The following is a 26,984-nucleotide window of genomic DNA, read 5'->3' as shown; positions in this document are numbered from 1 at the left end:
CTAGAGATGTGGCCAAGGGGAAGGCAGAGATCATCTGGACTGGACGGCTTAAGTAGGCAGGACTGACAAGCAGGATACCATCAACAGGTGAGTCACTGTGGAAAGATAGGAGCTGGCAATTAGCCGACAGCTGAGCGGCCAGCTTTGAGAAGGAAGGGCAAAGCCCAACCCTGACAGGCTGTCAGTCTCTGACTCTCTGCTCTGCCCTCCAGCGCTCACTGGAACGCTGCACTGTGGAGGGGCTGGCTCAGGCTTTCAGCAGATAGCTGAGAGGCTGAGCTGGGGGTTGGTCCAGGGTTTTGGGTTTATCCTGACCAGATAGTCAGGATCTTTTTAGAGCCTAGATGTGCTCTGACGTCAGCTTTCAGCGGGGTCACAAGAGTGCAGAACGACCTGCACCCCTGTGATCCCCAGGAGAAGTATAGCCAAAAAAGCTTTGGCTATACTTCTCTTTTAACTCTTTGCTTTTTCCCTCATGGGCAAAGGTCATGTTTATTTTAAAGGGGTTGTAAAGTTAGAAGGTTTTTTATCTTAATGCATTCTATGCATTAAGATAAAAAGCCTTCTGTGTGCAGCAGCCCCCCCTCGGCCCCTTAATACTTACCTGAGCCCCATCTCTGTCAAGTGATGCCTACGAGTGTCTCGGACATCCGAGACTCTCCCTCCTGATTGGCTGAGACACAGCAGCGTTGCCATTGGCTCCCGATGCTGTCAATCAGAGTCAGTCAGGCCGAGGGGTCTGTGTTTGAATGGACACAGGGAGCTGTGACTCGGCTCGGGTGCCCCCATAGCAAGCTGCTTGCTGTGGGGGCACTCGACAGGAGGGAGGGGTCAGAAGCACAGAAGAGACACCCGAGAAGAGGAGGATCCGGGCTGCTCTGTGCAAATCCACTGCTCAGAGCAGGTAAGTATAACATGTTTGTTATTTTTGTAGAAAAAAAACGAGACTTTACAATCACTTTAAGTTATCAAAGACAGACGTCAACACAGATTAACACGTGGTTTAGTGTGACTTAGCCCTGTTATTGCTTCATACTTAGGAATAAAAATAACCAACACTGTATAACATACACCAGGCCTGTATGGCACCAGCAGTAGTACTTTGACCTTGGGAATCACTGACTGCTGCTATGGTTCAGCCATTTTCATTAATGCCTAATCTCCTTTGACAGCCAAATGCAGGATCTTTGTGCTGACACTTAAAAAGTACTACAGTACCACATTTGAGAAAAACATATGTTGGTATCACTTATTTGGTAACAATGATTTATTTGTTTACAGATATGGGATAAATTACCGGATCTCAAAGCTGTTGTACAGTATAAAGGCACTTTGCAGGTTAAACGCTCAGATCTATACACGGTATGTAGTAATGTAAGCATATCTTGTAGAGTTGCTTTCATGTGTCTATTTGTGCACTACTAAAATCTGATGTATTAAATAATTATATATTGTCAAAAATATAATATTTAACTGTCAGCTTTCCTCTACGATCCCAAACTACCGAACAGCTTCACTCACCGCCGGGGGCGGATCCAGAGTGTAATCTCGGGAGGGGCACTGCCAAAATTGTTGCGGGCAATTTGTTGGGGCAATTGCTGGTGTTGGCGCTTCAATCATCACGGCAGCATAGTTAATATGGTGTCAGATTGAAGCGCATTATTTCTATTATTACGTTGTAATATAAAATTAAATAGTTTAACTCACCATAATGCAGAATCAGTGGGAGCCCTGAGAGTCACTTGCCACCATCGCCTGCCACCAGATGCAGATTGTCACTGGCCAGTGGCCAGTGACAGTGTCCCTGTTGTTCCAGAGTGAGGGCGGGCAGTGAGAGATTATGTCATCTCTCTGCTGCCTGCACAGTAATAGCAGTCTTCTTTTAGATGCAGAAATGTGGTGAGCTTTCATATTTAGGGGGGGCACATGGGGGTACAGGGACAAAAGTAGGGGGGCCAACTATAAAATGCAATTTTATATATACACACACACACACATAAATACAGTGTCTGGAAAAAGGACAGGGTAGAGGGAAGGACAGAGTGGGAGCAGCCAGGTGGAAGGGAGGACAGAGTGGGAGCAGATAGGTGGAAAGGAGGACAAAGTGGGAGCAGCCCGGTGGAAGGGAGGACAGGGTGGGAGCAGCCAGGTGGAGGGGAGGACAGGGGTAGAACAGCCAGGTGGAGGGGAGGACAGGGCGGATGCAGCCAGGTGGAGGGGAGGACAGAGCAGGAGCAGCTAGGTGGACGGAGGACAGGGTGGATGCAGCCAGGTGGAGGGGAGGACAGGGTGGAAGCAGCCAGGTGGAAGGGGGGACAGGGTGGGAGCAGCCAGGTGAAGGGGGAGGACAGGGTGGATGCAGCTAGGTGGAGGGGAGGACAGGGTGGATGCAGCCAGGTGGAGGGGAGGACAGGGTGGATGCAGCCGGGTGGAGGGGAGGACAGGGTGGATGCAGCCGGGTGGAGGGGAGGACAGGGTGGATGCAGCCGGGTGGAGGGGAGGACAGGGTGGATGCTGCCAGGTGGAGGGGAGGACAGGGTGGGAGTAGCCAGGTGGAGGGGAGGACAGGGTGGATGCAGCCAGGTGGAGGGGAGGACAGGGTGGATGCAGCCAGGTGGAGGGGAGGACAGGGTGGGAGCAGCCAGGTGGAAGGGGGGACAGGGTGGGAGCAGCCAGGTGAAGGGGGAGGACAGGGTGGATGCAGCTAGGTGGAGGGGAGGACAGGGTGGATGCAGCCAGGTGGAGGGGAGGACAGGGTGGATGCAGCCGGGTGGAGGGGAGGACAGGGTGGATGCAGCCGGGTGGAGGGGAGGACAGGGTGGATGCAGCCGGGTGGAGGGGAGGACAGGGTGGATGCTGCCAGGTGGAGGGGAGGACAGGGTGGATGCAGCCAGGTGGAGGGGAGGACAGGGTGGATGCAGCCAGGTGGAGGGGAGGACAGGGTGGATGCAGCCAGGTGGAGGGGAGGACAGGGTGGGAGCAGCCAGGTGGGGGAGGACAGGGTGGGAGCAGCCAGGTGGAGGGGGAGGATAGGGTGGATGCAGCTAAATGGAGGGGAAGACAGGGTGGATGCAGCCAGGTGGAGGGGAGGACAGGGTGGGAGGACAGGGTGGGAGCAGCCAGGTGGAGGGGGAGGATAGGGTGGATGCAGCTAAATGGAGGGGAGGACGGGGTGGATACAGCCAGGTGGAGGGGAGGACAGGGTGGGAGCAGCCAGGTGGAAGGGAGGACAGAGTGGGAGCAGCCATCGATAAGGTCCTGTACCTCTATGGAAGCCTGCATCCCTGATCCCCCCATCCCCCCACCTGGAGGTAAGTTCTTACCTTGGGGGATATATAGTAGAATCAGATCACTGGCACTTTCTCTCTGACTCCCTCCACCCGACAGCCTCGTGGTCCCTCTTCTCCTCTCACATTACTCCTCTCCCCTCCTCCCCCCTCCTTCCGCCCAGCATGTTGGAGGTTGCAGGGCCTCTCAAGGAATCCTCTTGGGCCTGCTGGTATCCGGGACTACATGTTCCATAATCCTCTTAGTGTTAGTTTCCCAGCCATTGACCGTAAATGTAGCCAGTAGGAGCAGGCATTGCCGGGTGAATGAGAGCTGCTCGGCTCAAGGGGGAGAAGGAGGGGTGGGAATCCCCTGCAGCTGCAGCTCTGCCTGTGTCCCTTCACAGAGCTTGTCAGTTTCGACCCTGCTGCCCTATGTCCTAATGGGGGGTCGGCATCAGCACAGCCTGCTCACTATTTTCTCGGGGGGGGGGGGGGGGATTGACCCATTGCCCCCCCCAGATCCGCCCCTGCTCACCACATGATTTCTCCTCGGTTACAGAGGACTCTATTCCACTATGGCCACTTAAATAAAGTAGCACTCTTGTGACTGGGTTCTCTGAGGACCTCAGGGAAAAACATGATCTGCCCTGTAGCGCCTTTTTTGGTTACCTCCAAATTCGGCATTATGCCTTAACCTTGAAATCCAACCTCCAGTTTTCCCATTTGTCACCATTTGAACGCATAGTTTTATCTGGCCCATCACAGAATGGTTTAACCTCAGATATATACAAACTTTTAAACTCATACAATATATATTCTCAAGGTAAACATAGTTATATGCTTAAATGGGAGCAATCTCTCGGAGAAGATCTCTCCGCTGAGCAATGGCAAACTGTATGGTCCCGAGCGGCCAAAAGCTCTATTTGCACACTCTACAAGGAAAATACAGTACCTACAAAGTACTATTCTTTTGGTACATGACCCCCTCCCGCCTACATGCTATATATCCATTGCCCTCGGCCCACTGCTGGAGGTGCCTTAAAGGTCCTGGACCTCCTTCATCGGTTATTCAAGGTTGACATTTCGTTCCATCCAAAAATCTGTTAGACCCACTCCCACCTAAATTGCCAGGGTTAGCAAAAAAAATTGGCCACTCACATTTTAACAGCGGCCAGATGCCTGATAGCCCTCCAATGGAAGAGACAAACACCACCGACACCAACTGACCTTTATGCCAGATTTAAGGATGTGGAGATCATGAGTCCTTGACGGCACGATTAGCTGACAAGGTTGATCGCCATTGTGAGATCCGGGAACCCTGGGCATCGCCAAGAAGACCCTCCATGAGACTATCAAGCTCTTCTTCAGTTTAGGAGGTCGGCTCTTTTTAGACCCAGGAATGAAGAGGAGCCCTGTCTGTCCACTCTTTTTACATCTTCTCTTTTTGTTTCCTCTTTTTTCTTCTTCTTCTCTTCTACAAACCTAGTAGGCACTTACTATATTTCTTTGGGTTCGGAATCACTGGCATATCTATTTCAAGAACCCATTATTTTGATTCCATACTGCTGGTTTGCCTGGTTCCACAGGAATATACGAAACACCTGGTTATAGACCTATGTAGCAACTGTACTGACTTTATTCCATCCTCGTGTATACTGTAATGGGTGTATTCTATGTTGGTTCACTACTGTAGGCTTGCATGCTTTCCAGTTATTATCCTTTTGTATTTTTGTATTGAAAAATATAAAACTTTAATAAAAATTGTCAATTACAAAATAAAACTATACATATTTATACTGTTTTAATGAATGTCTGTTATCTAAGTGCTGATGGATACTGTATGACAATGGCTCACAAGTAGTGGTTGGGGAGTCATATGTGTCTGTTGTCTACTTTTAATGTGCTTTTCAGGAACATCTTGGCCGGCGCTCAGTACTACTTTACAGTTTCTGAACGTCTGCTGCAAACACACTTCCTATAAGCAAGAAACCAGACAATGGTTACCACATTGATATGTAAAGAATACAGTGCCTTGCAAAAGTATTTACGCCCCTTTGGCTTTTTACATATTTTGTTAAATTACAGCCTTTAGTTCAATGTTTTTTTAATCTGAATTATATGTGATGGATCAGACCACAATAGTCTAAGTTGGTGAAGTAAAATTAGAAAAATATATACATAAAACTATTTTTCAGAAATAAAAAAATGATAATTGGCATGCGCGTATGTATTCACCCCCTTTGTTATGAAGCCCATAAAAAGCTCTGGTGCAACCAATTACCTTCAGAAGTAACATGATAAGTGAAATGATGTCCACCTGTGTGCAATCTAAGTATCACTTGATCTGTCATTACATATGCACACCTTTTCGTAAAGGCCCCAGAGGCTGCAACACCTAAGCAAGAGGCACCAGTAACCAAACACTGCCATGAAGACCATGGAACTCTCCAAACAAGTAAGGGACAATGTTGTTGAGAAGTACACGTCAGGGTTAGCTTATTAAAAAAATATCCAAATCTTTGATGATCCCTAGGAGCACCATCAAATCTATCATAACCAAATGGAAATAACATGGCACCACAGCAAACCTGCCAAGAGATGGCCGCACACCAAAACTCACGGACTGGGCAAGGAGGGCATTAATCAGAGAGTCAGCACAGAGACCCAAGGTAACCCTGGACGAGCTGCAGAGTTCCACAGCAGAGACTGGAGTATCTGTACATAGGACGACAATAGGCCATACGCTCCATAGATCCGAGCTTTATGACAGAGTGGCCAGAAGAAAGCCATTAAATTCAGCAAAGAACAAAATGGCACCTTTTGAGTTTGCGAAAAGGCATGTGGGAGACTCCTAAAATGTATGCAAGTAGGTGCTCTGGTCTGATGAGACTAAAATTGAACTTTTTGGCCATCAAAGAAAAGGCTATGTCTGGCGCAAACCCAACACATCACATCAACCAAAGAACACCATCCCCAAAGTGAAACATGGTGGTGGCAGCATCATGCTGTGGGGATGTTTTTCAGCAGTCGGGAATAGGAAACTGGTCAGAGTTGAGGGAAAGATGGATTGTGTTAAATACAGGGATATTCTTGAACAAAACCTGTACCACTCTGTGTGTGATTTGAGGCTAGGACGGAGGTTCACCTTCCAGCAGGACAATAACCCCAAACACACTGCTAAAGCAACACTTGAGTGGTTTAAGGGAAACAGTCAAAGCCCAGACCTCAATCCAATAGAAAATCTGTGGTCAGACTTAAAGATTGCTGTTTACAGGCGCAAACCATCCAACTTGAAGGAGCTGGAGCAGTTTTGCAAGGAGGAATGGGCAAAAATCCCAGTGGTAAGATGTGGCAAGCTCATAGAGACTTATCCAAAGCGACTTGGAGCTGTGATAGCCACAAAAGGTGGCTCTACAAAGTATTGACTTTAGGGGGATGAATAGTTATGCACATTGACTTTTTCTGTTATTTTGTCCTATTTGTTGTTTGCTTCACAATAACAAAAAAAAAATCTTTAAAGTTGTGGGCATGTTCTGTAAATCAAATGATGCAATTCCTCAAACAATCCATGTTAATTCCAGGTTGTGAGGAAACAAAACACGAATAATGCCAAGGGGGAGGAATACTTTTGCAAGGCACTGTAATATTATTGTTATCTAAGTATCTGACTAACAAATTAGGTATTTTAAATAATGTACTTTAGTGCTATATGTTTCCTATTTACCATAAGCTAGTACTTATACTGGCACTAAACCAAGTCTGGGCACTTCCATGTAACATAATAGTTCTTAGCATATTGTATAATGTTTCTGATGTTGTGTCATTATCAGTGGGATGAGTTCCTGGAACTGGGGAAGGATATCAGTGAGGAGCAACTGGATGACATCATAACTTCCCAGAAGCCCAATCAATGCTGTGTTCTTATCTACACATCGGGGACCACCGGAAACCCAAAAGGAGTAATGCTGAGCCATGATAATGTAGGTGAAAAAAAAAAATATATTCTAAAACTTAATAGTCCAATTCTCCTATCCAATATAATCTGTACAAGGTAGACTCTTATGTATGTAACTAGGTAGACTAAAATGTATGTAATGGTTTAATACAAGCATGGCTCCCATTCCTGGTAGAGAAAATTAAATTTTCACACATTTATTTATTTATTTAATATAGGTACTTGTATAGCACCATCAATTTACGCAGTGCTTTACATATACGTATTGTACTTTCAAATCAGTCCCTGCCCTCAAGGAGCTTACAATCTAAGGTCCCTAGCTCACATTCATAAATACACATACTAAGGCCAATTTAGACAGGAGCCAATTAACCTACCAGTATGTTTTTGGGGTGTGAGAGGAAACCAGAGCACCCACAGGAAACTCATGCACATTTTGGTTTGACTAATAATATGTTTTGGGAGAACCACTGTACTTAAAAAAAAAAAAAAAAATATATATATATATATATATATATATACAATCTTCCTTAGAAGATCTGTTCTAAAACTTAAAGTGGTAGTAAACCCAAGCATTAAAAAATCCACTGACAGGCAGGGCCTTTAAAACAAAAAAAAACTCTATAAGTCTCTTCTGTCATAAATAACCCCCCTGCCTTTCAGCAGTAATGTGATCTAAGCCGCACATGCACAGATCAGACCATATTTATGGCCCACTCTCTGTCAGCTGCAAAGTGACTCCCGTGCGCGGGAAAAGCGTCACCACAGCCTGGCCTTTCAAGCGGTTGAAGATTCACGGGCGGTCCGATCTGCCACCTGGCAGGTCCAACGGACACAGCCAATGACAGATCACTATACTGATCCGCTGATAGTACCATGTGATCCCTGTGGCGAATCATAGTCGATCACATGACATAGTACTCAATGAAAGGCATGTAACAAAGCCTTTCAGCTTTGTTACATGCCTTTTATTGTGTACTATTGTGATGAGCTCTGTGAACCACAATAATAAACACTGAATAAGTAGATTTCGTTCAGAAAAAATGGTTGCTTATAACTGTAAAATGCAGTTATAAGTAATGAAAAACAAATCCTGATTACCTCCCCAGAGTACCAGTGCAACACTGCATTGCTTTGCTCACTGTATGTAAAAATAATTAATTAACTAATTCATTAAAAAAAGGGCAAAAAAGTAATAAAAAATAAAAAACATATATTTAAAAAAATTGAAAAAAAAATGATTCCTTTTTTTTTTTTTTTACATACTGTCACCAGTCAGTGTCACTGATCATCGCCACACCAGTTATATGATGACGCTGTACTGCAATGGTGACAGTATGTAAAAATGTTTTAGAAACTGATTTTTTTTTTTTAATTTCTTGATTTTCCAAACAATTGTGACAAAAAATTACAACTTCAAAAACTCACCATGCCTCTTACTAAATACCTTAGGCTGTGTACTCTTTTTGGGAGATATTTGTACTGTCCTGGAATTTTCGGGCCTCAAGAAATGAGGCTGTCAGTACATCAGGATTGATCAATTTTCAGATATATACCATAGTTGGTGGACTATATAACTTTCCTACAGACCAAATAATATACACCGATTTGGGTTATTTTCACCAAAGAAATGTAGAAGTATATCCTAATTTTTTATCCTAATTTTATGATGAAAGATTTTTTTAGATTTTATAACAGAAACAGAAAAACATTTTTTTTAATCAACATTCTCAGCCTATTTTCATTTATAGTGCAAAAAGAAAAAATGTAATGATTTTTTTTAAGTGATTTAATTAAGTGATTAAATACCACCGAAAGCTCAGTTTGTGTGAAAAAAAAAAGATAACAATTTTATATGTGTACAGTGTTGCATGACCGTGCAATTGTCATTCAAAGTGTGAAAGCTGAAAATTGGCCTGGGCAGCACAAGGGGGTAAAAGTGTCTAGTATTAAAGCGGTTAAAGTGCTTTTCCTAGTTAGCTGTTGATCACACAGTGCATCGCTTGTATACGTTTTATTGAAGGAAGTACCATAAAAGTATTACCAAGTTTACAGTATATTGCCTTTCATGCTGGCACAGAGCCTTTATTTCATTCACCTTAGTGGAAAATTTAGGAGTAATATGACCTAAAGATCTGTAATGCATTTCATTTGGCATCCATCCATCTCCTTACAGTTCCATTATTTATTCTCAGATCACCTGGACAGCTGCCCATGCCAGTCGTGCTGGAGATATGAAGCCTGCAGAAGTTCAGCAAGAGTCTATAGTCAGCTATCTTCCTCTTAGTCATATTGCTGCCCAGATTTATGACTTGTGGACTAGCATCAAGTGGGGAGAACATGTCTATTTTGCAAATCCAGATGCCCTCAAGGTAAGTGAGAAAAAAAAATGAAGGTTCACCCCCTGCATGGGCAAACTAGATCGGAGCAAAGTCATGCAGCTTTCTAAAAGTATACACATAAAAATTTTATATATATAACACTATCCCTGGAATTCATTAAAACTGGGTAGGTAGATTTTGCTATAGTGTCCCTCTTGTGTTCTAAAAGTGGTGAAGAAAGCTCCAAATTCATGTGCTAGAACTTGAACTTGAATTTGGCTCATGCTGCGCCACTTTTACAATGCAACCACTTTTACAATGCAAGTGAGACACTCTTGCAAAGTCAGTATGAGCCAGTTTTTTTCTCTGTACGCCAAAAAGGAGTTGGTCTTAATTAGATCCACTTTTACATTTGGCGCATTCAATGCAACACAATGTATAGGTGGCACATTCAATGCGACACAATGTAAAAGTGGCACATTTTAGAACTATCTACTGTAAATTTGCTGCGCGAGTAGTTGTTAGAATCAACAGTGTTGCAAATACTTCATGAATTTGGTGCAATACATTAACAAGAGAGATTAACAGAAAAGTGGCGCAGCAGGTTTATTGAATTCCCTCATATATATATATACCTAATTAACATAGCTTAAACACAAGATTAACCACTTCACATCCCGCATATAGTCATATGACGTCCGCAGGAGGGATCTCCCATCCTGGGCGGGTGTCATATGACGTCCTGGGCTTCCTGGCCGTCTGGGTAGGCGCGCGTCACTCGGGACCCGATGCGCACCCGCGATTGCCCGTTAACCGAGCAGGACCGTGGATCTGTGTGTGCAAACACACAGATCCACGTCCTGTCAGGTGAGAGGAGACTGATCATGTGTTCCCAGTACAGAGGAACACCGATCGGTCTCCTCCCCTTTGTGAGTCCCCTCCCCCTACAGTTAGAATCACTCCCTAGGACACATGGTTAACCATTTGATTACCCCTAGTGTTAACCCCTTCCCTGCCAGTGACATTTATACAGTAATCAATGCATTTGTATAGCACTGATCACTGTATAAATGCCAATGGTCCCAAAATGGTGTCAAAAGTGTCCGATCTGTCCGCCACAATGTCACAGTCACGATAAAAATCGCAGATTGCCGCCATTACTAGTAAAATAAATAAATAATAAAAATGCCATAAAACTATCCCCTATTTTGTAGACGCTATAACTTTTGCACAAACCAATAAATATACGCTTATTGCGATTTTTTTTTTACCAAAAATATGTAGAAGAATACATATCAGCCTAAACTGAGGATTTTTTTTTTTTTTTATTTGTGATATTTATTATAGCAAAAAGTAAAAAATATTGTGTTTTTTTCAAACTTGTCACTCTTCTTTTGTTTATAGCGCAAAAAATAAAAAACGCAGAGGTGATCAAATACCACCAAAAGAAAGCTCTATTTGTGGGACAAAAATGATACAAATTTCATTCGGGTACAGTGTTGCATGACTTTGCAGTTGTCATTAAAAATGCGACAGCACTGAGAACTGAAAATTGGCTTGGGCAGGAAGTGGGTGAAAATGCCCTGTATTGAAGTGGTTAAAGACAAACACCAGGAAAAAAAAAATATTTTCTAACTACTGTGAGTGAACAAGGGGACAGGAGGGGTGGGTAAATGTTAGTATTTCCCCTTGTACATTCACAGAATGATCAGGGCTCATCACTGAAGGAGAGCTACAGCTCCCATACCTGCAGCACCAGAAGTAGAGTGCATGTATTTTCCTTGTCAAAAGAAGTTTATTGAGTATACAATGTTATAAAGATACATAAAGTAAGTTTACAAGGATCTATAAAGTAAGCTCATTGTTTTACAGTAGGGTTTATATAGGTAAATATCATGAAATTTCAAATATTAAACATTGGATTCACGTAAACCTAAATTAAAGATATATATCATTTCCTTAGTTACTTTTGTAGGTATTTAAATGATTTATACCTACTATACATATTGTTTACAAGTAGAGTGTATATAGGTCAAATAAATTCTGATAATGAGCTTTAATCGTAAGGTGGAGAAAAGGAAAGAGAAAGAAGAAAAAGGGTTGAAAGGTAGAGGTATGGTCCACAAGGTTGTCCCGCACGTCAGTTTATTATTCTTTTTAGTTCTCTTTGAAGCCTTAGAATGGGTGTCTCTGTAAGTCATTTAATCTGTTACCATGGCAACAGGACAGAGTCATTGAAGTTTGACAGGAACTGTTGTTTTATCCAAGGATGCCAAAGTTTTTAAAATTTTGGAATTTGATTTTGATCGATGGCTACCCTCTTAGCGTGGGACATTGTATTATTCATTCTGTGAATTGTTTCTGCTAGTACCAATGTAGGAGATTTCCATGCCTTGGCCACTGTTTGTTTTGCAGCCGTTATTAGTTGGATCATAAGTTTGAATTGAGAGAGTGTTAACCATTCTGGTTTTAGATTAAGTAAAGTTAAATATGGATCTGGTTGTATTATTTTTTTAAATATTTTAGATGCAATCACGAAGACTTCCTTCCAGAAGGTTTGGATTACTGGGCACGTCCACCATATGTGTAAATATGTGCCTATTTCTGGGCATCCTCGAAAACAAAGAGCTGAGGTATTAGGTGAATATTTTGCCACTCTAGCGGGTACAAGGTACCAGTGAGTTAGGACTTTATAATTTGTCTCCAGTGCTAAGATGTTGGGTGAAGATGACTTAGATGTGAGCCATATGTTAGACCAGTCCGTGTCTTCTAAAGTTCGTCCCAGGTCCTCCTCCCACCTCTGAACGTAAGAGGGTCTATTAAGATTTGCTACTCCATATAATTGATTATAAAGTGATGAAATTGTACCTTTAGCAAATGGATCTTTTGTACAGATTGATTCAAAAATGGATAATTGGGATAATGGTGTATCCCCCTTTAGGAATGGTGTATAGAAATTTTTGATTTGGAGATATCTAAATATCTCAGAGTTTGGTAGATCATATTTTTCTCTAAGCGATGGGAATGAAAGGAATGATTTAGATGCTATGAAGTCATTTAGTGTCTGAATGCCTGATGTTGTCCAAGCTTTAAAAGAATTTGGGTAGATCCATGCCGGATAAAAGGCCGGATTTCTGATAAAAGAAAGGAGAGGATTGTGTGGAGATTGTAACTGATATTTGGTTTTTAGTTTATCCCAGAGAGATAAGAAGTGTTTAGTTATGGGATTATGAATTTTAAAGCGGTCTTTAGGATCAAGCCATAATAAGTTTGATATTAATAGAGGGTCATTTTCTGAAGCCTCTATAAATACCCATAATGGGATTTCCTGTTTTGCATGGTATTTGGACAGACTGGCCAAATGTGCTGCTCTGTAGTAGTTAGTAAAATTAGGGTATCCCAGGCCTCCTTTATTTTTGGGAAGATGTAGTGTGTGTATAGGTATACGTGGTTTAGAAGAGCCCCATATAAACGAAGTTGCTCTTTTTTGTACTATTCTCAAAAAATAGGAAGGAATTGGAATAGGGAGGACTCTGAATAGATAAAGCAATTTGGGTAGAATAGTCATTTTGATTGCATTAATCTTCCCTATCCAGGATAAAGGAAGTTGCGACCATTGTTTTATTAGATTTGTGATCTGTCTTAATACAGGAGGATAATTGGTTGAGAATAAGTCAGAATGAGATGCTGTTAAATGAATTCCAAGATATGGGATTGATTTTTCTGCCCATGTGAATGGGAGTGCAGCCCTAGCCGGGATCAATTCCATGTTTGTGAGTGAAATATTAAGCACTAGGCATTTCTTAGGATTAATCATAAGGCCGGATAGGGCTGCAAATCCATTAAGAGCTGGTATTAAGTTAGGACCAGAGACCTGTGGTGATGATAGAAAAAGTAATATATCGTCTGCAAATATACATAATTTGTGTGTAATACCTCCTACTTCAATGCCAGTTATAGTTTGGTTTGTTCTGATGTATTGGGCCATGGGTTCGAGTATAAGGGCAAATAATAAGGGAGATAATGGGCAACCCTGTCGGGTACCTCTTTCGATATTAAAGGCTTCAGATTTGTATCCAGCATATTTTATATAGGCTTTGGGTTTATTATATAATGCTTTGATCCATGTTAAAAAGTGGGGTCCAAAACCCCATTTTTGTAATGAATATTGCATATATTGCCAGGATACTGTGTCAAATGCCCTCTTAATATCGAGAGATAGAAAACATAAAGGGATTTTCCGTTTTTTTAGCAATATGTGCCAATAACACTGCCCTGCGTATATTATCGCCTGCCTGTCTATTTGGCATGAAGCCTACTTGATCTCTATGTATTAATTTTCCTATAATGCTATTGAGGCGTTTTGCTATTATTTTTGCTAATAATTTAATATCGAGGTTTAACAGAGAGATAGGCCGATAATTCACACAGGAAGTATCATCAGAAAGGGGTTTTGGGATCATACAAACAATTGCCATTAGTGTTTCTTGCCGAAAAGAATGTCCATCTAGAAGTTTGTTAAAAGTTTCAGTGAGAATGGGAGAGAGTATTTCTGAGAATGTTTTATAGTATAAAGCCGAGTAGCCGTCTGGGCCTGGTCTTTTGTTAAGTTTTAGGTCTTTTATGGCGTTAGCAACTTCATCTATAGTTATAGGCTCATCCAAACTGCTTTTTTGATTCTGAGATAACTCAGGTAAGGTTATTTTTGAGAAGAAGGATTCAGCCTCTGTAGGATTAAATTCATTGTTTGTCTTGTATAAAGTTGCGAGATGTGAGTGAAATTTATGGACTATTTTAACTGGATTACAAGTGTAAACATTTTTTGATAATTTCAAACGTATTGGTTTGAAAGATTTGTTAGTTGAATTTAATGCCCGAGCCAAATATGTACCTGGTTTGTTTGTATTCATGTAGAAATTGTGTTTGGAACGTTTGAGGGATTTATCAACTGACTCAGTGAGAAATAGATCGTATTCCAATCTAGATTTTTCCAGATGAGATTTTGTACTCTGAGATGGATTATCTTGAAATGATATGTAGGCTGCATTAAAATTGAGTTCTAGTTTTTTTGCTAGATTTTTGCGTTCCCGTTTAAATAGTGCCATTTGTCTTTGTATTGTACCACGCAAGACAGGCTTATGAGCTTCCCACAGTGTTATTGGGGAGATGTCTGTTGTATTATTAATTGATATGTATTCCTTTAAAGCTTGTTCAATGGCCATCTGATGTAGTGGGTGTTTGAGCATTATGTCCGGTAAGTACCACGTTGGGTCATGCGCTTTTGGTATGGCTGAGGCTATAGTAATGTATACTGCATTATGGTCAGACCACGGAATCGGAATTATATCCGATGCAATAATTTCTGGTATCATTCCTATTGTTAGAAAAATATGATCTATTCTGGTGAAGGTTTGATGAGGGTGCGAGAAATAAGTGAATTTCTTTTTCATTGGGTTACTTTCTCTCCACGAATCTACCAGATTGTATTTGGAAAGAAGTTGAGAAAAAGGTAATCTAGAGGTTATTTTGGATGGTGTAAAAGGTGATTTATCTAGAAATGGGAGGAGGACCTGGTTCGAATCCCCACACATTATCACTGTTCCTATTTTGTGTGTATTAATCACTTGTAATATATGTGAGAGGAATGGTGTAGGTTGTTTGTTAGGAGCGTAGTAGGAAATCACCGTGATTGCTGTATCCATTATATAACCCATGAGTATCAGGTATCTACCTTCTGGGTCTTTAATTTCTGATGATAAGGTGAATGGTGTGGATCGGTGAAATGCAATTAGAGTTCCCCTTTGCGTGGTACAGGCAGAAGCCGTGTAAATTTGTTGATAAAAAGGAGAAATATATTTTGGAGTAGAATCTTTGGTGAAGTGTGTTTCTTGGAGGCATACTATGTGAGCCTTTTTGTTATGGAAAGTACGGAAGGCTTTGGTCCTTTTTTGAGGGACATTTATTCCCTGAACATTCAGGGAAAGTATATTCAGTGGTGCCATGGCAATAGATCAAATAGTTTTGACTTACTTTTTGTTATGCAGAGCTGACTGCGCAGATCAACCTGTGTGGACTGAAGAGATGAATAGATAGAAAAGAAACCAGTGAATTCTGTAGTAAAGAGTAAACAAAAAACATATGAGATTAGATGATACATTGTATAAATTATTTTTTGCAAGTAATCACAATTTACCCGTGAAAGAGAATAAATATCTCTCTCAGGGGAATAAGTGCCTTCGTCACACTCCCACATAATATGGTTGGGAGAATGAGGAGGGCTAATGGGGGTACACGGATCTTCCGCTTACGGGAGATAAGTGCTATGTCAAAAGACATCAAAATGATGTTTCATTAATTGGAGTGCAGAATATAGTTTTTGTTGAAATTATTTATTCCAGGGTGGTTGTATATGGTTAGTCTTGCCCTAGGCTAAATAATTCAGTTAGAAAGGTACTGTTAATAACTTTGGTATTGATGAAGATAGTTTGAATTATTTTGGGATTTTAACCCTTTTAGAGTAAACAATTACATATTTTATTCATATGTAACTGTTTAGATATGTTAACTCATAAAATTGAGGTTGTATTGTTTCAGATTAGAATAAACAAAAACATAATTCTAGGAACTAGTTAGGTAATAATATATTTGTTTTAAGAAAAGAAAGAAAAAGCTTCCATTACTTCTGGATTATTAAACATATTTGTCCTAAAAAGTAATAAATCTATTGTTATTACCTGATAATATATAACTGAACAAGAATTTCCTTATTTCACTTATATATTCTAAGGCTATATGAATCAGAAGTAATAAGAAATATAACTGGAATGTAACATGATCCCACACAGTGTGTGACTATCAGAATGCAGTTACATTCAGTTATAAATATAGGTTTTTTTATAGAGAACCATCTCTTAGTATAATAAATGAAGAGATATCAGGAATTAGGATGTCAGTCCATTGAATCTTCTTGGTCCATGGATGATGTGGCATAACGGCCTCTTTTGTGAGAATGATGATTCCCATTTTGTTCTGAAATTTTCTGGGTGCTGCCTGAAGGTGAAGATGATGCCATTCTTCTGCGTGTGGGAGTGTTGCTGCTTGTGGGTTCTGTCAGATTTAATTTTAAAAGGGTTTGTTGTAGTTCATCTGCTGATCTGCTTCTGTAAATTGTACCTTGGTAGTTAAATCTGACTGAAAAGGGGAAGCCCCATTGATACATAATGTTGTGGCGTTGCAGTTCCATTAGTTGGGGTTTCATGGATCGTCTTTTAGTAAGTTGGGATAGGTCAGCAAAAATTTGATAATTGTGTCCTTGAAAATAAAGTTCCTTTTTTTCTCTTGCAGCAATTAGTATTTGTTCTTTCGTTCTGTAATAATGAAATTTTGTGATTATATCACGTGGGGGTCCATCTTTCTTTTTGGCTTCGAGGGCTCTGTGTACTCTGTCCAGTTCTAAACGTTCAATAGGGATATCTGGCTTTAGTTCTTGTAATAGAGCAGTAATAGTAGATTGCAGGTCTGTCACAGTTTCAGGTATTCCCCTTATGCGCAAGTTTGAACGTCTGGCTCTATTTTCGTAATCTTCGAGCTTAGTTTGAAGTATTAAATTCTCTTTTTTTAATTGTTCCAATTCTGTTATATTTTCTTGGGTTGTAATTTCAATTTCATCCATTTTTGTTTCTAAGGCTGCGGTGCGGTTTCCCAGCTCTCTTATTTCTTTGGTTAGGCTTTTTGTTATTTGGTCTGAGGTTTGTTTTAAAGCCTTATGAAGCATCTTTTCAAATTGTAATAATATTACTGGGGATACTGAGGAGGCTTGTGGAGAAGTTTGTGAGAGGATTTGTTCTGTATCTGACTCAAATGGAGAGTCTTGCTGTGACATTTTCTGTCTGTGAGAGCGCCCTGATGCTGTATCTTGTGAGGTGACTGGAGCTGCTTCAGCTGCAGTGAGTGCCTGTGAGCTCTTTGTGAGGTGATTTTTATTTCTGCCACGGTTTCCTCCCAGTACCATATTTCCTGCCCAAACTTTCACAGTTTGTTCCCTGGGGCAAAAAGGTTCAAATGGATACCTTTTGAGCCTGCAGGCTCCGCTTTGTCCTTCTCTTCTCTCTTCAGCGGTGTGGAGCTCTAACAATGCACGTCTGCTCTGCTAGGCTCCCGAGTGCATGTATTTTCAAGCATGAAATAAATTAGGATTTTGACCTTACACAGCAGCAATCTGGACCTAGGATAATTATCATTAAAGGTAACACAGCACAATTTTTTTTTTTTCCTGGAGTTCCACTATGGAATTGTTTATTTTAGCCATGTGATGTTCAAATCTCATTGGATTGTCACATTATTTTTAAAAAATATCCGTATCCTGGTGTGCACGCTTTGTGAATTGAGCCTACTTATTATATGTAAAAATAGATGCAAGATTAGATAACTTTTCTCTTCAAATACGTGGTATAAATTGCAGGGAACACTGGTGGATACACTGAGAGAGACACAGCCTACATCACACATGGGGGTCCCAAGAGTATGGGAAAAGATCATGGAACGTATTAAAGAGATGTCAGCACAAACAAGTATTTTGAAGAGAAAAATGCTGTCATGGGCCATGTCAGTGAACCTGGAAAGGAACCTGAGTCCACCAAGAAAGTATGTAAAATAATTCAGCTAATCCCTTTACATATAAACACCTGCTATTGTGAAACAAGTGTATGTTTATTAGTCCCTTAGTATAATCTGCCTTGTTTGAACTGTCAGTAGTGTTGTGAATAATGAAGCTTAAAGTGATTGTAAAGTCTTGTTTTTTTTAGTTAAAAATAACAAACATGTTATACCTGCTCTGCGTAGTGGTTTTGCAAAGAGCAGACCATTTCCTTCTCTTCTCGGGTCCCTATTTGGCGCTCCTGGCCCCTCCTTCCTGCTGAGTGCCCCCACAGCAAGAAGCTAGCTATGGGGGCACCCGAGCCGAGTCACAGCCCCGTGTAGCCATTCAAACACGGAGACCTGGTCTGGCCGCTTTCTCTTCTCATTGGCTGACTGACTTTAATTGACAGCACCGGGAGCCAATAGCGATGCCCTGATGTCTCAGTCAATGATCAAGGAAGTCTCCAGCAGCTGAGACACTGCTACAATATTGTTGGATCTAGATGGGGCTCAGGTAAGTATTAGGAGGAGATGAGGGGGGCTGCTGCACACAGTTTTTTTTTTTTTTTATCTTAATGCATAGAATGCATTAAGGTAAAAACCTTCTGCCTTTCCAAACACTTTAAGAAGACTAAAAACAGGGCCACAGACACCAAAAAGAATATCTATAAAGTTATTATAGATTTTAAATTGCGATTAACTATTATATACAGTAAATAGTGTTCTGCATGTAGTTAAAACCTTCATTTCTGCAATAAGCAGACTGAGTGTCATTTTGAAGCTTTATTCACAAAACAGGGTGTGGTGACACTGTTGAGAAAAAACAAATAGAGATACATATAATCAGTATATAAGGTATACAGAAATACAATAAATAAGCTAGTCTGTAGATGGTGATAAGTAATTCTACCAATGATGCTGCGTTTAGAGTAGCGGTTCCCAACCTCTTCGGCACCGGGGACCGGCAGCGTAGAAGAAAATTATGCCAAGGCCCGAGGGGGGGTGGGGGGTTGCGTGTTTTTGCAGGCATTTTGTCAGGGCATTGGCTGGTGTTGGTGCTTCAATCATCACAGCACCAGGGTTGATATGGTTCAGGATGATTGAAGCGCATTATTTCTATTATTACATTGTAATATAGAATGACATAATAATGCAGAATCGGAATCAGAGGGAGCCCTGAGCATGTTACTTGCCACCATCGCATATCACCAGATGCAGCTTGTCACTTACCACCATATGCAGCTTGTCACCTGCCAGCAGATGCAGCTTGTCACGTCACCTGCCACAAGATGTGGATTGTCACTTGCCACGTCACCTGCCACCAGATGCAGCCTGTCAAGTCACCTGCCACCAGATGCAGCCTGTCAAGTCACCTGCCACCAGATGCAGCTTGTCACATTACCTACCATCAGATGCAGCTTGTCACTTGCCATGTCACCTGCCACCAGATGCAGCTGGTCACGTCACCTGCCACTAGATGCGGATTGTCCCTTGTCACGTCGCCTGCCACCAGATGCAGCTTGTCACTGGCCATGTCACTTGCCACCAGATGCAGCTCATCACCTGCCACCAGATGCAGCTGGTCGCGTCACCTGCCACTAGATATCGGATTGTTCCTTGCCACGTCGCCTGCCATCAGATGCAGCTTGTCACTTGCCACGTTGCCTGCCACCAGATGTGGATTATCACTTGCTGTGTCACCTGCCACCAGATGCGTATTGTCCCTTGCCACATCACCTGCCAATAGATGCAGCTTGTCACTTGCCACGTCACCTGCCACCAGATGCAGCTTGTCACCTGCCACCGGATGCAGCTGGTCGCGTCACCTGCCACTAGATACGGATTGTTCCTTGCCACGTCGCCTGCTATCAGATGCAAATTGTCCCTTGCCACGTCACCTGCCACCAGATGCAGCTGGTCACGTCACCTGCCACTAGATGCGGATTGTCTCTTGCCACGTCACTTGCCACCAGATGCAGTTTGTCACGTCACCTGCCACAAGATGTGGATTGTCACTTGCCACATCACCTGCCACCAGATGCAACCTGTCACAACACAAAATAATCAAAACACTGCGCTTACTCAATTAAATAGCAGCTCACACGACAAACAAGGAGATTTGTAAAAGGTACAGGTGCATATATAGTGTAGCGCTAACTTAAATTACAAAGATTTTTAAATTGAAAAAAATGCATACACAAAAAAATGCATACACATGTATGCATTTTTTTGTGTATGCATTTTTTTCAATTTAAAAATCTTTGTAATTTAAGTTAGCGCTACACTATATATGCACCTGCAACCTGTCACAACACCTGCCACCAGATGCAGCTTGTCACTTGCCACGTCACCTGCCACCAGATGCGTATTGTCCCTTGCCACGTCACTTGCCACTTCACCTGCCACCAGATGCAGCTTGCCACGTCACCTGCCACCAGATGTGGATTGTCACTTGCCGTGTCACCTGCCGCCAGATGCGTATTGTCCCTTGTCACATCACCTGCCAATAGATGTAGCTTGTCACTTGCCACGTCCCCTCCCACCAGATGCAGCTTGTCATGTCGCCTGCCACCAGATATGGATTGTCACTTGCTGTGTCACCTGTCACCAGATGCAGCCAACCTGTCACACTGCTCTCCTCCTGTCACACTACCCCCGTCATACTGCCCCCCCTCCACCTGTCACACTTTCTCCCCCTTGTCATACTGCCCCTCCCTTCCCCTTTAATACTGTCCGCCCACCTGTCATACTGCCCCTGTCATACTGCCTCCCCCTGTCATACTGCCCCCCTCCTGTCACACCCCCTGATATCTCACCAAAGCCCCCCAATGGGGCTACTAAAAAATTGTGTAAAATAACAAAAAATAACTATAAAAAAAATAAAATGATAAAAAATTAAAAAATAGCAAAAATTAAAAATGACTAACCCCATCCACTGCCCTACTGACCACATCGGGGGGGCCCTTCATGGTTTCTTGCACCAGGGCCCTGAAGGTTCTAGTTACGCCTCTGGTCAGATATTTGTGCACTGTCATAGTTTACAAAATTATGTAATGTACAGCACAGATTACAGAGCACAGCAGTCCAGAGTATGTAGTGTACATCACAGGTTACAGTTTGCAACAGTTATGATTATGTTCTGTAGAGCACAGAATATAGAGTGTAGTGGTCAAGAGTATGTAATGTACAACACAAGTTACAGAGTGCAGCGGTTGTGAGTATTTAATGGAGAGCACAACCTACAGAGAGTATCAGCCAGGAGTATGTAATGTAGAGCACAGCATACAGATTGTAGCAGTTGGGAGTATGGAATGTACAGTGCAGCTTACAAAATGCAGCAGTTATCGGTATGACTGAGATATGCAGTGTACAGAGTGGACAGTGTAGTTCTACTTTACATATTTGGTCAGTGGAGAAGTGCCCCTTTACATTGGTGGTTAGTGTGGAAATGACCCCTATACTTTTGGAGTTCAGATAAAATAGTGTCAGGGGCTACATACCTGAGAGAAGAGAGGCTCAGCTGATGCCATGCCCCTGACTTTGGCACTGCAAAACTATTTAGGTACCTTTCAACAAAAGATTTATCCCTTTACGCAACAACTGGTTTTTAATAGACTCTGGTCTCCGAAGACAGTGCCCCTTTAAAAAAAAAAAGACAGCTAGCATGAAGGACATACCAATTCCACCGCCTTGCCTTTGTGATGAAGGTAAATATTTACTGTAACTAATGTCGCATATTGAAACTAATAATGATTGAATCAACACAACTGAGATTACAAATTTTAAACATAGAGATATTTAAGATAAAAAACCTATGATCATTAGAAAGAAGTTATTTAAGCTCCGATCCACCCCACCACAGTCTCCTATGAGCTGGGAAGTTATATAGCACACAATGGGGGAGATTTACTAAAACTGGTGGTGCACACAGAATCTGGTGCAACTGTGCATAGTAACCAATCAGCTTCTTGGTGTTATTGTCAAAGCTTAATTGAACAAGCTGATGTTAGAGGTTGATTGGCTATTATGCACAGCTGTACAAAAACTGTAGTTAGTCCTCTAGCTACCAACTATTTTACTATAATTATGTAATTCATCGGAGAGCCGGGAATCACCAGTAAAATTAGTGTAGCGGTACCCCCATAGGGGCTGCTGATTTGGTTATAGCAATCTGCCAATCACCCCTTCTGCCATACTTCCCCACCACCTGGGGATGCCCAGCACAGCACCTACTACTCCATGCTGTCTTTCTGGAACTCCCAACTCCCCTGAGAGCATGTGACCCCAGCTCATATGAGAGGCCTGCCCCCTGCCAATGCAAGTCAATGATTGGTCGGGTCTCGCCACATGAGCTGCCTGTCACTCAGGTCTCAAGTCCAGTCAAGAGGAGTTACTGTTGGAGGTGGTGGACAGTCTAAAAGGGTATACTGGGGGTTTTGGTGTAATTGAAGATCCCTCCGGTGCTTTAGTGGATGCTCTGGCTGAAGTAGGGCTCTCCAAAATCTGGCCTTCCTCATCACTTGATGAGGCCTCTTCGGGGAATGACCACTCGAAAAGATTTTCTATGGAGCCATACTTCTCCAACACTTCAGGTGACCCCCAGTCAGCAGCCTGGCCCTTGCTCACCCTGTCCGGCTCACCCGAGGGATCTCCCCTCCCGTGACTGCGGCTTCTTCCGGACAGGCACAACAAGGGACTTACTCCCAGCCGGCTCCTCAGGGGTTTCCTCCAGAGACTGCCCACTGACACTGACAGTCTCTGGATCCTTGACTAGGCTACATGCTTCCCCGACAGGTCCTACCTTATCCTCAGATGGTTCTGATTCAGCATAATCAGACGGGAGGTCCTTTACTGCTGAAGCAGGGGACGCACGGCCCTCTCCGGCCCTCTGGGTCACCTGACCTTGTGGCAAGAAAAGTCCGGTTGATAGACTGGCAGAGTAATACTGGACCTCCTGTTGCACTGGTCCCAGGGAGTTAACGAAACGCCACAATGTCCACAAGCGCCCAGGCACTGACTCCGACCATGGGTTTCCAACATCCAGGACAGAGCATGCACAGTCTCTCCACGCCCCCGATCACTCCTAGCGCCAGTCCACCAGTGAGCTCCAACCGAATACCGGTGTCGATTAGTACCCGGTCCTGCATTTCAGGCAACCACTGCATGGCAGATGCACTCTGAACACTTTCCGCCATCTTCCTCTGCCTTGTGTCTGGGCGTAGCACGCTGAAACTTGTTAACTTTCTCCTCTGGGGCGTGGCTCCACCCCCTTACTTGTTGGCTCAGCGTGCGAGGAACTGTAACCTTACATTTCCTAAGTGTTCCCCAGCGACCCCTGGCGGCAGACACTGTAGAAGTGCAGGCTATTGCAGCAGTCACTATACACAGAAAAAAATGTCCTATTGCGATGCTCCACTGTAAGAGACCGACTCCCTGCAGTCCCCGTCCGCGACACCCCCTTGTGTCCATGTTACTAAGGGCAACAGCACATCAACAATCTCACTCCCCACTTTTAATTGTGTATTGCAGGAAATTAAATTTTGTTGCAAACAGTGGGCAATGTCCCCGCCGTGAGCGCCGGACATATTTGTAATCCAAAGGCACAATGCCGCTGTGGTTGCCACGTATGACAGCACATGATTACAGTCAGTGAATTGCTGGACTTGTTACTGTGATGAGTGTCCATTGAGGCAACTGGGTTGCAACAAGGTTGGGTTGGTCGCTATGGGAGACGGCCAGCAGGTTAGCTGTGAAGGCAGATCTCGGTGGGACCTCCATGTGTAGCGATACCCCCGTAGGGGCTGCTGATTTGGTTATAGCAATCCGCCAATCACCCCTTCTGCCATACTTCCCCACAACCCCACCCTTGAAATAGAGAACAGTCAATGTTGAGGTTTTCTACTAGACTTATTTGCAGGATTTGAACTTGGATGGAGAAAGGATTGTATGAGATGCCCTTTGATGCATTGCATATAGTAAATATAGTAAATAGTTGTTCAGCAGCCGTGGCTTTGTAAGAACAATAATTACACTCCTTCCCTAATAACACTTCTTCCTTACTTCTTGTGCAAATCTTTAGTGCAATAATATACTAATGTCCTTTTTCTCCCTTCCATTTTTAACAATAAAGAGCCACTCTGAATAACTCTTCAAAGATAGACTTTGATGGGATTATTCCTGAGAATCCAAAGGCCAGAAACTATACCCGCTTCTTCCTAAAGTTCCAGGGAATTAGACACCCACACAGTCCTTGGAAGGCGCAGTCATCATTCTAACCAGGCTGGAGATGACTCGGAATCCCAACACGATGACCTGACACATGACCGTGAACGGACTATTGCTTTTCCGTAGTCAAGAACTACTAATGCTGCATTCCTTGGCGCCAGCATTCTACACTGCTCTGATCCGCTTCTCTTCTGGCGTTTCACTAACCTTCTCCTCGAGAACAGTTCTGTGTCCCCGGTCACAGAATGCTGCTCTAACTCCTCCGCTAGACTGCTACTTCCTCGGCTTGATCCCCTTTGCATCCAAGTCTTGCGTTCCCCGGTCACAGCAACCTGACGTCTCAGTATAGATGAAGATCTTTAGTTTCTCTCCGGATGGCTCCTCCATCCATCTCCCGCGCATGGTGCATCCCCACCTGGGGACGCCCAGCACAGCACCTACTACTCCATGCTGTCTTTCTGGAACTCCCAACTCCCCTGAGAGCATGTGACCCCAGCTCATATGAGAGGCCTGCCCCCTGCCAATGCAAGTCAATGATTGGTCGGGTCTCCCCACATGAGCTGCCTGCCACTCAGGTCTCAAGTCCAAACCCTCTTGCAGAACAATACCTCTGAAAGCAGGGGAGGAATCTCTGAACCAGAGTGTAGGTGGCCACACCCCCCACTACACTGATCACTCCCAGTCCCAAGACCACAACAACCAGGCCCAGCCTAAAAGCACAGGCCTGGCCAAATTTACCTGCACTGAAACCAGTACTAGGAAATGCCACACTAGCACCTACCTTTAGGTAGAGGGTGCTACATTAGAAATGGGCAAAAAAACCCTGGATTTGACTCGACCAATTCTATGCATCCCTAGCAGGGAAGAAAATGAAACAAAAAAGGTGCACCAGTCTTATACTGTTTATTATATCACTTTGATCAATGCATGTAAAATGAAACATTTTTAAACATTATTTAAATCATGAAAACACATAAACATTAAAATCATCTATTGCTCCCCCCCCCATAGTATGTCATACAAGTATATCTAATATCCACACTTCTATGTATGAAGTTGATCACTTTCAAATATACAAGCTTTGTCTGAAAGCTCCTAATGTCCAGATTCTGTGAACCTTCTTTAAAATGTGAGAAGCAGTAAATTAGCCAGAAAAATATTCAACATAAAGGGATAGTGATTTTTGTCAATATAGCCACTCTTGATCAAATCCCTCTATTTCGGCAGTTAGAAGTGCTCTATAGGATATTCTAAATATTCCTTTCGTCTGCAAGTTTATGGTCTTACTTGACCATTACAAATATGCTGGTGGTGACCAAGAGCACAATCATCAAGCACAGTGGTCCAGAGGAAGATTATATATATATATGATGATGATGCAGAGACGTCAGTTTTTCTGCACGCGTTCTGCAAGGGCACAAAAAAAAAAAAAATTGATCTCTATGTGCCCTGTTCACGCCACAATGTGCAGATTTTTTCATCGTAGGAATCTGCAATGTGTATGCAGTTTTCTGCACAAAAAAAAAAAAAAACTGACGTGACATCTACATTGGTGGGAATAGGGCACATAAAAACTGATGCCAACGTGCATAAAAACTGACTGAAACGCACATGAAAACTGATGTCTCTGCAAGTGAAATCTGCTCGGTTTATCCATCAGTTCCTGTCAGTTTTTAAGTAGGTATGATGTGAATGAGAACTTATAGATATCTCCACAATTTTGCTGTTTAAAAAACAGCCTCCAAAAAGGCTTCCTTCGCACTCCAGCAATTAAAACCAATCATACTCCATATAATAGATGGGGGCCTTACAGCCAGGGACACTTCATGTGCGTGGACCAATTAATTATCCAGAGGTCAGTCTGCCATATATAGCCCTATAATAAAATGATAGATTCCCACAGCAAAGGTAAGAAAGTCACTAAGGCAAATACTTATCGATCCCAATGTATGGATCCAGTGGAAGGGTAAGGCAATTGTAAATGGTCATGCCTGACCGATTTTGTTGAAACCAACCAGCTGCAAAGGGGACACAAGTAAAACACTTTATTAGTAGAGTAGAAAGATATTAGAACAGTGGCTCTCCACCTTTCTAGGGCTGTGACCACTTGATAACATTTCCCAAGTTGTGTGGACCCCTAACAGTAAAATTATTTTTGTAGCGTGGGTTGATAGCTCCCAAGGCAAGACAAGTAATTTGCACCCCTAACCCATGGACATTTAGCGCTCCCTGAGACCCTTCCACTCATACAATATTAAAACCCCTTATGGTATATTTTAGGATGTACCACTCTTTCTCTTTGTTCTCCTTTCTTTCCCTTTTATCTCTGTCTCTATTCCAATTTCTTGTTTTTTCCCCCATCCCTCTCTCTAGCCATCTTTCTTGTTCTTTCTCTTATTTTTTCTCTCCCTTTTTCATTTGTTCCTCCCCCTCTTTTCCTCTCTCTTCCATGTATTCTCTATTTTTATTCCTTCTCTTACTTCTTGGTGGGGGGGGGGATGGGATGAGCCGCAGTGCTGGTGGGGAGTTGGGATGAGTACCAGTGCTGTTGGGAGGGTGGGATCAGTGGCAGTGCTC

General features: G+C 42.8%; 1 protein-coding gene across 3 annotated transcripts in view; it reads left to right on the top strand.

The window, feature by feature from the left end:
* The window catches only part of ACSBG1 (acyl-CoA synthetase bubblegum family member 1), a 161,876-nt gene that overhangs the window by 94,579 nt on the left and 40,313 nt on the right, over nucleotides 1–26,984 (top strand). For all 3 annotated transcript variants that reach the window (XM_073619171.1, XM_073619169.1, XM_073619170.1), the window contains 4 exons: nucleotides 1,282–1,362; nucleotides 7,100–7,249; nucleotides 9,420–9,596; nucleotides 18,007–18,188. In XM_073619171.1, coding sequence (XP_073475272.1) covers nucleotides 1,282–1,362; nucleotides 7,100–7,249; nucleotides 9,420–9,596; nucleotides 18,007–18,188 — 590 coding nt within the window. The remainder of the gene's footprint in view (nucleotides 1–1,281; nucleotides 1,363–7,099; nucleotides 7,250–9,419; nucleotides 9,597–18,006; nucleotides 18,189–26,984) is intronic.

This window comes from Aquarana catesbeiana, linkage group LG03 (assembly GCF_042186555.1).
Source record: "Aquarana catesbeiana isolate 2022-GZ linkage group LG03, ASM4218655v1, whole genome shotgun sequence".
In the NCBI taxonomy this organism is placed as follows: domain Eukaryota; kingdom Metazoa; phylum Chordata; class Amphibia; order Anura; family Ranidae; genus Aquarana; species Aquarana catesbeiana.
This window is presented reverse-complemented; position numbering and strand designations above follow the sequence as displayed.